Source organism: Peromyscus leucopus, chromosome 19 (assembly GCF_004664715.2).
Source record: "Peromyscus leucopus breed LL Stock chromosome 19, UCI_PerLeu_2.1, whole genome shotgun sequence".
NCBI classification, from domain to species: Eukaryota; Metazoa; Chordata; class Mammalia; order Rodentia; family Cricetidae; genus Peromyscus; species Peromyscus leucopus.
In genome coordinates, this window is record NC_051079.1 from 5,453,002 (window position 1) to 5,469,223 (window position 16,222).

At 41.9% G+C, this 16,222-nt stretch overlaps 1 protein-coding gene across 1 annotated transcript in view; it reads right to left on the reverse strand.

Moving 5' to 3' along the window:
• Ss18 (SS18 subunit of BAF chromatin remodeling complex) overlaps nucleotides 1–16,222 on the reverse strand; it is a 74,509-nt gene that overhangs the window by 25,572 nt on the left and 32,715 nt on the right. Inside the window, 1 exon segment of the mRNA XM_028861277.2 lies at nucleotides 678–831. Within this exon segment, the coding sequence (XP_028717110.1) occupies nucleotides 678–831 (154 nt within the window).

The following is a 16,222-nucleotide window of genomic DNA, read 5'->3' on the forward strand; positions in this document are numbered from 1 at the left end:
TGTGGCGGAAGGTTAAGTAGACAGACACCCACAGCCTAAAAAGGTTACTGTTATACTGACTCTAAGGTAAAATCGGACAAAGGGAACGGCTCAACATGTAAGAGCTTGTGGTACTTTTCAGCTTTTAATACTGCTTCTAAATCAATTTCCATACTAATGATACTCCATAAACATATGTACTAATAAGAATATAGATTTGGATTCAGAAATATCTGCAAGGAAATACTAAATACACCAGCACTTCAGGGACAATTCTGTTCCTGTCCCCAGATGTTCTTTCTGCAGCATTCCTGTTTCTGAGATCAATACATTTTTAGGTAAATAAACGCATGATGGTTCTTTTTCATGAACAGGTTTGAATTCTTAAGCCAAGGCACAATCCCTTTCCCCTCAAAAGCTCCTAAAGCCAACTGTACTGCATAGTTTCAGACAGACTAAATTTAGCCAGTTCTGTTCATCAGAGGAATGCTGTGTGTCAGCTACACCAAAGCCCTAGGGCAGCCTGATAAACACTGAATACAGGTCACGTAGCTCTGTAGCTAACAAACTCGAGGAGAGCTTGGACTCGGGGGCATTCAAAGCAGTTTTGTCATCAACAATCTAGTATCCCCTGAGCCCCCATGTCGTTTCAGTTGCTAAGCAACTCTGGTGTTAATGTCTTAGAGGAGAAAACTTACCAGGCATCTGGCCGTTCATCTGGTTCTGCATGTGTGGGGCAGGAGGGCCCCCAGCCACCATTCCATCTGAAGGCATGTTGTGAGAGCGGGGAGGGGGCGGAGGGCCGCTCTGACTCATCCCTCCAGGACCCATAGGCATATTCTGTGTGGGCGGCTGAAAGAGAGAGACAGCTTAGTAAGACAAGAGAAACAGTAGACGGGTGCATGAAAGATTCATATGGAATGGCTGCTGTCTATATTATTAAACTGGATAAAAACAAAACAATAAATGCATTTCAATGCCTTTAAAAGTTGAACTTATTAATATCATATTTAATAATCTCTCATAACTTCAAGTGCATTGGAAAGTAGACTACAGTTAGAGTGTGTTCTAACTTAAAAAATCTCACAGTGAAATGAAATTTTTAATAGGTTATCCAAACAGATTTTTTCATTTATTGATGATCTCTAACATGTCTACTGTTATTTAAATTACATTTAAAAAACTAAGTGTGCTTTCATAATGAACATATTTGCATGGTTACTAATGGAAGACTTTTACCTGCAAAGCAAGTAACAGCACAACACATAAAAGGAGCAAGAAGTGTCAAAGAGTGCTGTCTTCAGACCTGGAGCGTCAGGACTGACAGGAAGAACGTCCAACAGCTCAGCTTAGCTCTGGGTCCCTCACTGGCTGGCAATGTTACTGATGGCCTGGAAGGGTACCCAGACAGCGGCCTCTAAAGGACGCCTTTGGCAAGCTTCCTAATGAAATTCTGAAGAAAACTACTCACTAAATCTGAGTTCACAAAAGGGTGAAACGCACACACGTGCACACGCATGCACTCATGCACATAAAAGATGGTCTTCAACACCTGTCTTAGGTGGAAAAGGCAAATGGTTGGTTAGTTTCTCCGAAGCCCTCATTTCGGTCTGCAGGTTAGAAGACTTGGATATACGCGCTCACTATGCTCCACACATCTCCTGCCTTCTTTCCTTCCTCCTTCCAGGTCATCGTCCACTTCAGCAACTCTCTGTATTTGTCACCTCTAATTAGTTACTATGTAGCTTTCCGGATGTGAAACACAGCAGCACTTGGCAGGCATCATAAATGCTCATTGTTAATGAATCCCTAAGGTAGAGAAATCTTTTCTTTTTTTGTAGACCAGGCTGGCCTCAAACTCACAAAGATCCACCTGCCTCTGCCTCCCGAGTGCTGGGATTAAAGGTGTGCCACCACCCAGCAATATTGGTTATTTCTAACCATTTGAAAAAAAAAATACAAAAACACAACTTTTAATTTATTAGTAAATCCAGATCACTAATCTTTAGTAAGAATTTTAAAACCTCATCTTCAGGTCTTTGTCTAGCTTATATCTTTACACACTTAATAATTTAGTTCTGATTTAAAAAAAAAAAAAACAGTCACACATCTCAGTTTTAATTATATACATCACCTCCAAATCCGATTAACTCTTTGTAATCCAATCTATAACACATCCTGGATCACTATTATCATTCCAAGGCCTAGCAAACACACTCCTAATACCAAGTCATACAGTGCTGGGAAACAAAAGCAGGCCGGAAGAGGAACGAAGGCTATCCCTCCAGGAGGAGGGTCAAGTGCAAGACCACACAGCCGCCCTGAGCCGCTCTCCAGCTGCGGAGAGGAAGGTTCGTGGTTTTGGTTTTGGTTTGAAATGGCACAATGGTAATGGTAAAGGTCCCTGAGTTGTGTGCTTTACAATGGCTAACAAGGTGGCTGTTATATATGAATTTTATTTCAATCCAAATGGATAAACAAAGGAGATAATCGTAACATTACATTTTTAAAGTTTTATTTTTATCATGTGTGCGGCGGGGATGGGAGGCATTGTCATAATGCAATTTGAGGGAGTTGGTTCTCTCCTTTCATGATGTGGGTCCTAGGGATCAAATTCACATGGTCAGGCTTGGCAGCAAGCTCCTCTACACTGGCAAAGCATTCAAATTTGGGGGTTTTCAAAAGCCTAAAAATAACCATGTTTGATATTAGCAAGAATAGGAAAAAACAAACAAACAACAACAACAAAACAAACAAACAAAAAACAAACAAACAGGAAAATGGAGAATTTCTGTAAAGTCCTGGGAATCTTATAAGGGAGTCAGGTATAGATTTGTGAGCTAGAAATAAAATCATAGAAATTAAGAAAGCAATAGTTAGAAACAACAAAACAGGCTGTAAAGAAATTTACAGAAATACAGACATGTAAAAGAGGGAACATACAAACAAACCAAAGAAAGCACACAGCGGCCGAGGACCGAGCTGGTGTGAAGAGCTGGTGTAGCATGCACAAGACCCTGGGCTGGAGGACCGAGCTGGTGTGAAGAACTGGTGTAGCATGCACAAGACCCTGGGCTGGAGGCCCAGCACTGAAGAAGCAAAGTACAAGAGCACATACAGCATCTGCTTGGAGTTACAGAACACAGAGCTGAGAGCATTCCAAAGCTAATAAACGACTCCTTTAAAACACCGAGACAACACACGGAGAGGTAACAGATCAGCCCAGAACTCTACACTAAGATAAAACACCCTTCTCTCCAGCTTGAGGATGAAATACAAATTCTTTAAGGTGAGCAAAAGCTAGAATTTGTTACAAGAAAGAGGTTCACTGAACAACAACCTGGGTAGCTCACAACCTGCAAACTCCAGCTCCAGGGGATCTGACAACTGTTCTGGCCTCTGGGGACAACAGACAAACATGTGCAGACATGCAGGCAAACTCTTTTAAACAGCAAGTAACTACATACGAAAGAGTATGGAGGAATGATGAATCAATCAATCAATACATCAATTAACATACATTACTATTAACATTCACAGTAACAATGGCATGTAGAGGGGCTGGGAACAGTAGTAAGCACAAGGCCCTGGGATGAGTCATCAGTACCAGAAGGAAGAGAACAAAACCATATACTCGACAGCAAGGGTGTCTACACTTCTTAACACAGCTCCAAAGACCTGAGAAGCAAAAACTGAGAGAATGACAAAGAGGAAACCACAGAGAAAGAGTTAAGACTTTTCAACATACTTCTCTCAGTGATTCACAAAAGGCCAAAAAAAAAAAAAAAAGGTGCTGCAGGCCGCAGGAATATATCATAAGAACTCAGCTGGTTATGGCAAAGTCACTACCTGGAGGGATCAAGGATTTCCTCCAGAGGAAGCCAAATCCCAAGGAGCTTTTGGTGTTACTTGGCTTGTTATATATCAGCTGTCTTCTGTTATGAAAATCATGTGTGCCTTCATAGTTTTCCCAATTGACTCTTCCCTAAGAAGGGCTAACAGTGTGGGCTGTTCACTCTCTGGACATACATATTCCAGGTGTTTGGAAAACAGCCTCAGGAAAGACTTTCTCTGGAATCAGATATCTCCCTTGGCCACTTTCAAGGACTAGCAGTAATAACAGTCCACATGCAAGTCTCCTGGTTTAAGATAAATTCCACAAGGAGACACCACCTAGGTCAGGTGGACGTTAAGTAATAGCTTTACACAATTTAGCTCGGACCCTCCTTTCTTACAGCCTTACTAACTTTATAGACTGCTAACTCCTTACCTAACCACTTCTAGGAATATTTAGATAACCTGCGCTGACAGCTATGCTCAGCCAGAACCTCAGTTCAAGCCTCCCTGTAATTATCATCATTGGCAGCATCCGGCCAGGTCCATCCCCAGATGAAGGAAAGTACCTTATCAGAGATACCTCTGTAAGCATCCAGGCCACCTGTTTGAGAAGGCCTGGCAGATGTGCCAATTAAACTTTACTTCCTCCTTTCCCAAACCTTACCTCTAGTTCCAGATCTCCCTTTAACTATCACCAGAGGCATCTAGCTGTACAGGTCGCCTAGCGACTGAGCATACTTTCCCCCACCCTGCAGGAAAATGGCAGATAGCTTGGACAGATAGGAGCCACAGGAAAAAAGAAAGCAGTTTTATTTTCTCCCATTGACCTAGCAACTTATAGATTCTTAACATTTTCTACTAATCACATTTAAGACTATAGTTGAGCACATAAGAGCCCTCTTCTTAGATATTACTTAAATCTAGACTTTAGTTAATTCATTTCCCCATTGGTCACTTCCCTTTGGGGTTGCAAATGATAATTTACAGTTACTGCCTCCTTATGTGATTCTTATCACCCCTCCGTTTGACCCTGGAAGTCTGGTTTTATATACCAGGACTTCCAGGGCACAGGACGGAGAAGAGAAAAGAGTATGGAAGAACTAGATGGGTAAGAACTTGAGAGGAACAAACTGAGATGGGGAAGAAGTAGATTGAAGGGCTACAGGAGAATACTAGAGGAATGAGATGGAAGATGAAGAAGAGCCAGATGGGGAAGAACAAGATGAGGAAGAACTAGACGAGAGAGAAGGAGACGGGAGAGGAGCTGATATGGGAAAGAACTGGATGGATGAGAACCTAGAAGGGACAGAACTAGATGAAGGAATTAAGATAGAACCTAGAGGGGACAACAGATAAATGTAGAGATACTGGGCAAGAAAGGAGCTAAATATGAGAGCAGAATATAAGCTTGTAACTGACACAGAATAATAAAGTATATGGACTAAGGAATTTCGTGTACATAGATTCATTTCTTTTCATCAAAGATTAATTATCAGCTGGTTGTAGATTCTTCCCGGACCCTGGGAGGGGACTATCGAGGGGTTGGACCCCCATAGTCCCTGATAAAAAGGCAAATCAAAAGAGCGGAAACCAGAAGGCTGGCATGATTAACTACAAATCACTAACAAAATGATACCATTCAAGGAAGCAACCACATGAAAGCAGAAATAAGTTTTAATTGAAATGATAATTAAAATTTGTGGTAGCCAGCATAGGTGCACACATAGAATTCTAACCCTTCGGCAAGGTGGAAAGCTGGAAGAGCATTAAGTCTGAGACACCCTGAGCTACCCAGCAAGATCCTGGTTCAAAAAAAGGACAGAGAAGCATGAGGTGCAGAACTATTATGCAGATGATAGTCTGTGGTTTAAAGAAAGCCAAGTTCTGGTTTTTTGAGACTACCAATAACCAACAACCCTTAGCAGGAATTACCAAGAAAAAAGACAATATAAAATTTTAGAGAAATTAAGGGTACAAGCAGCAATCAATACTCAAGAGACTGAGTAAGAGACAGTAAGAGACTGTTAGGAACAACTTTAAACAGGCGCCTGATAACTCAGATGATGTGAAGTAAACACAACATTGGAAACATATCGAGCTTCTGGAAAATGACACAAAAACCAGCAAGTCTGAGGGCGGCTGTGTGTGTGGCTCACAGCAGGGCAGCCAGCACACTTGAGGGCCTGGACTCAACTCCAAGCACCAAGAAAGAGAGAGAGGAAGGAGGGAGGGAGGAAGGGAGGGGAGGGAGGGAGGGAGGAGGGAGGGAGGGGAGGGAAATTTAATTTCTCTATTAAAAACTTGATCCATATTTTTTAATCTTTCCTGAAGAAATCTCTTATGGGCTTTTATTATGGTTTCATATGTAAATCACTTAAGAATAAAAAAATACCAAATAGAAATCCATATGTAACCTTTCAGAAATAAAAACGAGAGAGCAGTTTCCAATTCTTTACGAGGCCATCACACCCTGACAGAGGTATTTCAGAAGAAAAATTACAGGACATGTTTTCAGACACTAGAAACCTGATCCAAACATGAGCCAATCAAGTCTAGAGCAGTGAACAACGAGGCAAAACATCGTAAGCAGTGGCTGCACTCTGGACACGCAGGCCAGCACCACCGTGGAAATGACCGGAAACACCAAATCACCAAGTGAAGTCTACAGAAAGCTCATGAAGAGAAGTACTTGATGAGATTTAATTCCTATCCATAAAAGTCCTCAGCAATGCAGCACAGAGGTGGACCTGGCTAGGTGGCTCAGCAGGTCGGGGTGCCTGACCCCCCACAGTGAAAGCCTGATGACCACAGTGCGACCCCAAGAACCCATTCAAGCTGGAAGGAGAAAACACCCCACAAGGTTGACCTCTGATTCCCACAGCACACCACGATGCTCACAACCCCATCCACTAATGTATAAAACAACTGAAGAGCAAAAGAAGCATCATACTCAAATAAAACTAATTTACAAAACGTTTACAACCAACACCATCTTATGAATGAAATACTGTACTCATGCCCCTGCAGTAAAACAGAAAAGTTTACTAACACTGATCTTCAGTGAGATAAACCAACAAGCAAATTAATGTCAGAAGGAAACTAGAAAACAGCAATGATGACAGAAGACTGGGAAAGGAAACCACATCGCTGTCTCCTCAGATGCATGACTGAGCACACACATGTGCACACATGTAGAATAAGTAGACACATACATCAACTATGTTACTGTGTATTTCCAACCTACTGAAAATGAAACTGTCAACCGGTAGCACTGAACCTAAGAGAGATGTGCAGCATCTCCAGAGAGACACTGCTGAGGGCCACTGAAGACAGCAACAGAAGGACCTGCCGTCTTCAGACACTGCATACAGATAATGGATTCCCCAACGTTAACCTACAGATGCCATGAAACACATACCAGAACCACAGCCAGCTTTTCCCATGAACTCACAAACTCGTTCCAACATTTACAAGACCATCCAAAGAGTTTAGAGTCACCATGGCAATCTTAAGAACAATTACTAGCAAATAGGAAGGTACTAACTATAAGGTACAATAATAAAAACACGTGGTTGGTGCAAGGACAGGTAAAGAGACAGAGAAAAGAGAATAGAGAATTGGGAACTCTCTCTCTCTCTCTCTCTCTCTCTCTCTCTCTCTCTCTCACACACACACACACACACACACACACACACACAGAGTAAGAAAAAAATATCTAACATTCATTGGTCAAGGAACACTTTCCAATAAATGATGCCGAATTAATAGAGTGTGATATGTAACTGATCATGGATAAACTTTTCCTCTTGTCCCCTACCAGAAACTGAACCTAGGAACTTATGCACGCTGGTCAGCTGCCACTAAGTCACACCCACCAACTATTGGGTAAACTTTTAAGAAAATACAGGCCTATCTTCCAACCCTGATAAAGGAAAAGGAACGTGCATCCAATGCTGTTACAAGCAGACCAAGGCAACTTTTAAAGCAGAAGTTCTGTGAGAGAGATACAGAAAACAAAGACTTAACTCTATGTACAGGGCCCGAGCTTTGAGACTCAGTCTTTATTTTAAAAATTCTTACAATCAATTGCAAAAAGTTCAAGGAATTAAAAAGTAGCTAAGAAAGGTACACTGGAAACTCTGGGGATGACAGCATTGTTCTGACGAGTAATAAACCCACGGATTTATGGAAACTCATCTAAACACGTCAAAGGATGGGTTTACTGCATGTGAATTATATGTCAAAGGTTACTGCATTTGCTACCTTTCCTGGCCCCCACTGTTTACTCCCAACATCCCAGATACTTCTCCATTGCTGGGTCCAGTTCTAATTCTCCAGGTCTGTCACTGCTCACTGTCTATAACTCTACTATGCAGTAGGTTAAGGAAGGGCAAGGGCCACGATTACATTATTTGCTAATTGTTGACGCCTCCAACTACCCAGTATCAACTTGATAAATATTTGGGAAATGATTACGAAATACACATCAGGGTCCTTTCACTGAATGCTTGTTTTCCCCGTGTCGAGAATCTACTGATCTAATTCATTCAGGGTCTTCCACAAGCTCACAAGCACTCTTCCACTGACCCTCCTCCTAGTCCTCACTGTTCCTTCCCCTCTTCCAGAAATGTCCCAGATGTGAATCCTTGATGCCTCCCATGCTCAAATCAATGGATCTGAAGTCTCAGTGAAGGCAGTTCCACCCAGGAGCCACCCCTAACACCTCTCTTCCTCATCCCCACTGGCACTACAGTTTCGGCACATCCTCTGGCCTCTACTTTACACCTGGGATGTGACCACGTCATCTATCGCTTCCTGGATCATCATCCTGGACCATCATCCTGGACCATCATCCTGGACATCATCCCATCCTGGACCATCATCCTGGCGCAGCTGCTGCCATCTCAGATGTAACAGTTGCCTCCTGATTCCCTCCACTCCACCCTCTTCTGTAACATACTCTCCGGTCTGCAGAGGATCTTGTTAAACTACAACAACTTCTCAAAAGCCTCTAATAGCTTTAATTTTCAGAGCAGAAACCCAAGTCCTTAGAACAGTCCACAAAGCAATCTTCTGGTGACATGCCTCCTCACTCACTGTATATATTGGCCCAAGAGCCTTCATCCTGTTCCCTTAACAAGAAACAGCTTCCCATCAGCCGCTTCTCCATGAGGAGCAGCCTCCCTCCTTCCACCCTGCATATCCTATACTGCAATGGCTGTCAGTATCCCCAATACATGTTTCCTGCTCTTTGCCTTCCCTCTCCACAGCTTACCATCTTTCAACACCCTACACAACCTTTTACTACACCTGCCTAGCCTGATGGAAAACAGAACCCAAGACAGTAGGGGTTTCTGGCAGTTTTCTTCACGGACACTTCAAAGGAACTAACTAACACAGCCTGACATATTGTTAAATAATATACAGTCAACAAATTAATGAGCTCAAAATTTCATAGTTTGCCACAAAACTATAAATTAGTGTACCAAATTACCTTCAATATCTCCTTAGAACATAAACATACCACAACAAAACAGAATCTTTAGCTTCCTCATCTGTAGTATAACTGGCATTAAAAAAGCTCCCACAAGGAGGCACCAAAGTGACACAGAAATCTAAGACTCAAAACGAGCAACAAGAAACAAATGTACACATAAACCTGCCTACAGTTGATAAAAGCTAGACCCGTAAATATGACCTAGTCATGCACTGAGACAGGATGCATGCCACCGCCTCACCCCGGCACACCTGTTCACCCCCGGCACACGTGCTTGACTTTTTGGCCCTAATTTAGTCTCTCAAAAGTGAATATACACACACATACATGTATACCTACATACATGTGTATATTCATCATATATAATATATACATACACATTTATCTTAAACAGCTTAGGAAGAAGGTCTCTCATGTTCACTCATTCTCACAAGAGATTCCAGGATGCCATCATAAGCAGTATTGAATTTCTGCAGGTGTTCAGGTCATCAATTAATTTCCATAACTGAATCATCTGAACTCCCCAACTAGAAAGCTAGTTAAACAAACAAACAAACAAACAAACAAAAAACCCTCAGAACTAACCACAAGAACTGACTGGGTGACCTTCCATAGTTAATGCGCCCACCTATATCTGCAGGATGACCATTCTCCAAACTTCCTAGGTACTCAGTGTTCACTAGTGCCTGGACGCTCCCCAGTTTTAGTAGCAGGTTCCCAATCAACCCAGTCTTTCTCATTCATGAGAGCAAGTATTTCCTATATAACAAACCAAATATTACACTCTACCCCAGTTCTGATAACCCAAATTTATCCCAACCCATTTTGTAGGACAGGTTGTCCTGGACCCTGTGATTCTAAGTAAGGCTCCCCAGTGTTGGGATGTTCAAATTATAGGCATCATGTGCCTGAATTTTATATAAGGAAAGCAAATGGAGGGGGGGGGATTTCTCTTCCCAGGGAAAGGATTTTCTAGAATATGCTTCAAAACAATGGGCTGAGGACACACTTATGGGAAACACATGCCTAACATATTTAAAGCTCTGAGATTGATCTCTAAGAACATAGAAATTAAGAAGAGGTTTTATCACTGTACCTGTGTAAGCATTTCAACCTGGGTGGAAAGGTATCCTGTCATTCGGAAACCAATGAATACCACAAAGTCACAGCACACAACAAACCTCACATAAAAGATTTCCTGAGAGGGAAGAAGACAGGAGGGTTGCAGCCTCTGCCCAGGTGACAAACAGCAGGGAACTGAGCAGAAGAAGGCAGGGCTTATATGGAGTTTCTTGGGGGTAGAGGGTAGAGCTTTTCACAGTGAAGCTTTCCAGGCTGGGGATTGGTGGGATTTCAAGTCCAGAGCTTGAGCTTTTTTAGGATGAGGACTGGGATTCAGCTGTTAGGAGAGCAGAGTGTTCTGTGGGTGGAACCTGGCAGTTAGAGGTTCTCAGGAGAGAGGCCTGGCCACTCGTGTGCCTCGAGGGGCTTCCTCCTGGAGTTCAGTTGGCTGCCACCAATCTGCATCTCCTCTACTACACACGTGGGTTACATGTGGGTGCTGGGATTAAAAGTCAAATCTTCATGTGTGGCAGTCTGCATTAAACTGTCCCCCAAAGGCTCATATATCTGAATGTTTGTTCCAGTTGGTGAACTGTTTGGGAAGGACTAGGAGGTGTGGCCTTACTGGAGGAGGTGTGTCACTGGGCGGTGGGCTTTGGGGTTTCAAAAGCCCATGCAGTTCCCAGTTAGCTCTTTCTTTGCTGTAAGCTCTCAGCTACTGCTCCAGCGCCATGCCTGTTCCCATCTCCCTACCATGATGGTCCTGGACTCTAACCGTCTACAACTGTAAGCCCCAATAAACTCTTTTATAAGTTGCCTTGTTCATGTTTTATCCCAGCAATAGAAAAGTAACTAAGATACCATGCTTGCACAGCAAGCTTTCTTACCCACTGGGCCACCTCTCCACGCCCAAGTACTTAAGGATGTATATGACCTCATATGCAAAAGCTAGAGTCGAACTCATGGCCTTGTGAATATCAGACCATTAAATGCTCAAACAACAAGCTATACCTATACCATGCATTTAAAAAATGAAAGATAGTATGTGTGGTAGTTAATCCTGAATGTCAAATTAATGGCCTGAGTGGAGCCTAGGAAGATGTACAGCACACTTCTGGGTGCCTCTGGAGCTATTTCCTGAAACCACCACATCATGATGTTTCTGACCATCCACTTTAATCCACTGACAGATTGAAATTTTGAGTAGACTGTTAGGAAATAGTGAAACAAGAGAATGTGGGGGACTAGCTAGAAGAAGCTGGTCACCAGGGGTCATGCCTTTGAAGGGTCTAACTTGGCCCAGTCCCGTTAATTTTCTGTTTCCTGGCTGCCAAGAAGAGAATGGCTGTCTTCTATGACCTTCCCCTAAGGTTGAGAAATTCAGAGTCTGCTTAAAGGGTAAAGGAATTTATTAGGGAGGAAAACTCACTATAGAATGGGAGATTTATCGTAGGTCCTGGAAGGCAGAGTTACAGTCCCACACTGGTCTTCAGGCTGGTCTGTCTCAGCATCCAAGCCCATGAGGGAGAGCAGAGAGCAGCTGACATGTGTCTCAGGTTTTAACAGTAGCCCCGAGCCCCGCCCCAGGGGCAGGTACTTGAAGGTCATAGGAAGGTAGGGCAGTTACTTGCTACATCTCTAGGGGAGGTGCTTCAAGGTCATAGAACAGCTACCCATTACATTCCTCCATGATGTTTCTATCTTGCTGGAAACATGATGGAGCCAGTTGACCATAGACTTACATTTCTGAAAACTTACTGCCAAAGTAAATCTTTAATTCCTAAGTTGTTTCCTTTGTATTGTCACAGCAACAAAATAACTAGCACATTTATACTCACTCTTTATATTGTTCTTGCATCTGTATCAATCTGCTTAAATTACAGAAGCAATGCATTTATAAACATGGTAAAAAAAATAAATAAGGAAATCTAAAAGCTTAGTATACACATTTCTTGAAACTTAAAACAAACCTATATAAACATATGTCTAATTTTTAAAACTAGGGCAGTACTATTTACAAATTATTATTTATTGTTGTATAAATCAACCTTATTCAAGTGTAGAATTCTACTAAATAGCTGTATGTTTTTTTAGTCATCCTTAATTCTGGTACTTGCTCCTGTTTGTTGGTTTTATTAATAGAAACAGCTTTATTAATAAATAATTTTATTAATAAACAGCTTTATACAAACACTTTTGTGCATGTGTATAAATTAACAGGCTATGGGGCTGGGGAAACGACTCAGTTGATAAAGTGCCTGTCACCCAAACATGACGACCTGACTCCAGAGCTCCAGCACCCAGGGAAGAACTGGGAGAAGAAGGTGAGTGGTGGCAGACACACCAAGATCTGGGGCTTGCTGGCCCCACCAGCCTAACCAGACCAGTGAAGACCAGGTTATGTAAGACACCATCACAAAAAGACCAGAGAGCAACTGAGGAAAATACCCAGTCACCCTGTCCTCCATATACAAGCCCACATACGTGAACACATTCAGCCACACACATACAAACATGCATACAATACACATGCATATGATTTTTTAAAAGTAAGTTATTCGTTTTCCAACACCTAGGTTCTTTTCTTAATCATATATAATACATATTATATATATAATACATATGATATATAATACATATTATATATATATAATACATATGATATATATCATATATATACAATGCACATGATATAGTAATTCCATTCCTTGTAGGGAAGAATGAAGTATTATTTCCAATTAAACTAAAAAAGGAACAAATCCAACAATCCTTTGGAAGCACTCTCTCTCTCTCTCTCTCTCTCTCTCTCTCACATACACACACACACACACTTCTATTCACAGAAAGATATAGCCAATCTCTTTACATATTTAGATTCAATTGCATAGGCTTCTGAATTTTATAAAGTCCAACAGACAGCGGGCGGCAGTGGCGCACACTTTTAATCCCAGCACTCAGGAGTTAGAGCCAAGTGGACCTCTGTGAGTTCGAGGCCAGCCTGGTCTACAGTGCAAGATCCAGGACAGGCACCAAAACTACACGGAGAAACCTTGTCTCAAAAAAAAAACCAAAAAGTCCAATAGACACTACGTTTTTGTTGGTAAAATGTTGCCTGTGGTATCGACACATAAAAATACATGCACACAGTAACATTTCCACAAACACAGGCCAACTCCCTTACGGAGTGGTCCCTAATCTCAAATAATCTCATCTGCTGTTTTAAACATACTCCAATATACATAGCATTTCTATAATACTACATAGTAGTCTATATAAAATATGCATGGAAGTTGTCTTCAGTTACAAGCATTTAAAGCATGTAAAATTCTTTGTTTTACACTTTTTGAAGGAATCAAATCAATCTTTCTACAGTGTTTTCTTTTTTATGCTAAAAAACAAAATAAAACAAATACCCTTCACCAGAAGATCAAATACTGATGCTTTTATTTGTACTGAATCTAAAACACCCTTCCAAGATGCTTCGTTTATAGGTCTGCTCCCTGTTCCTTCTATCAGATGTTTCCACTGGACATCTAAAGAAGGCATGAAAATCAGGCTGTGGGTAGGCAAGAAGGCAGGAGGCTAGCATGCTTGTCCTTACTGGCAGTAGAAAATGGCTGTGGAGGTTTCTTTCCTTCCTATCTCACTGTTGTGGAGCAGGTTCCTTGGTTAAACCCATCATCTTGGAGGGAAACTTACTAAGACATGGGATTTAAAAGAAAGTGAAGGAGAACATGTTTCAGGACAGGGTATTTATAAGGTCAAATAACAGGATGTTCTAGGAGAGGAAACACCTGTGCTGTGTGGATGCTCTGTTAAGACAAAAACAACTCAGAATAACTTCAAGAACTCCCTGAAACTGATCAAATTCACCAAGTCCCTCCTCCCCAAGAGTTTATGAGCAGTGAAGACTAGGGAGAGTCACTCTCAGAACAGCTAGGCTGTAAATAAGACCCTGAGACAACACAAGCAACCTGGAGGGCTGAGAGACCAGTCAACTGCAAACAAACAAACAAACAAACAAACAAAGACCAACTGAGCTGCTTGGAAGAGACTTAGACCAACTATGTCACCTGGAAAGGGCACTTTCCAACCTGTTGAGCTGCCTGCAGACTGTGCAGTGGGCTCCAGGTTCCCAGCTTCTGTAAGCTGTCACCCAAGCTGGGTTGGGCTTTGGTGATGCAGCTGTCTCGAGTCATTTCTGATTCTGTAAGTAACCCCTCACTCATATTCCCATAAGTAACTCCAATAAAACACGCTGGTTCACCAGGTTGGACTCTGGTGGTGTCTGTGCCAAAGTCTGTGGGCTCCCTTTCTGGGGTGGACAGGCAAATGGATTGCATCTTCCCAGAAGTCTGTCCCATCACAGTCACAAATGAGGTTTTTGTTTGTTTTTCATATTGTGTTGAAAGGCCTGTGGACACACAAATAGTCATGTCTAATGCAAGCTAGATTCCTGTCTCACACTCGGCAAGAAAATCCTTATTTGGAAACTATTTCTAGGCAGAACTGTTTAAGTCAAGAACACAGGAAACTAAGAGCATAAATAAATCCTCCCTGAAGAACCTTGTGCACCAAGATGCTCAAGAATGAAGTACATTCAGGTCACGAGTAGTCAGAAGGTGAGATGAAAAGTAACAGAGTGGAAGAGACAGCTCAGTGGTTAAGACTGCAGAGTTCTCACAGAGGGCCCGGGTTCAGTTTTCACACTCATGTTAGGAATCCTGTAAAGACCTCTAACTCCAGGTCCAGGAAATCTGACGCCCTCTTGTGGACTCCATGGGCACCTGCACTCACATGCACAAATCAATACATACACATAATTTAAAAGGAAAAAGAAATCAGGGAAGGCAAAGAAGACATCAGGAAAAATAGTATTGTGTCTAACAGATGCCATGACTTAATGTTCATACTTCAGACTTTGTTCCATAACCTCAGACAAGAATGCAAGCCTTTCACTTAAATATCAAATTAAACAGCAAGCACGAAGTCCCAGAACGCATGTGAAACCTGGATGCATAGCATGGACATCTGTAATCCTGGCTGTCCCATTGGGAGGTGGAGGCTGAGATGGGAGAATTCCCAGAAGCTCACAGGCCAGAGAGCCTAGAGGACTGATACCTAAGGTGAACCTGACTGCCACATGTGCACCCTGGCATGCACCCACGTGCAATGCACAAATGCATCCACAAGCACAGAAGCAGGTGGAAGCGAGTGTGGAGGCGCCATCTCAGCAGCAGATCAGCCCCTGGATTCACCACAAAACGGCGGAGGGAAAAGAGCCGATCAATAGATGTGATACAGCCACACAGACACACACACACACACACACACACACACACACACACTGCAGTCTTCACAACGCTCTACAGCAACAGATGTTCTTTCACTTTACTTATTGTACTTATAATAGTTATATTAAAGTTTAGTCATTAAGGGCCTTAAATGATGCTCTGACAGAACACTCATTGAACTTAAAAACTAAAATCAATTTTGCTAAAGCTTTTGGAAAAAAGCCATTAATTACCACCCACGGGCTTTTCATGATCTTAAATGTAACATCACCCAAAAATTACAGACTAGAAAATGAAGGTATTATCTAAAATGTAAGACTATGTACTCTGAATTCATTTTTATTCATAGACAAATCTTTCATTCTTTGTATATAGGTCATTTACAATTACAACTACCTTTAATAAAGTTAAAATTTAAGACATATAATTGGTTAAAGTACTATTACGATTTTTGTTGTACCATTTGATGTGGTGGTAATCTAATTGTACTGAAATATTATTTTGATTGTATGTTAATAAATAAAGTTGTCCGGGGGTCAGAGCTACTAGAGCC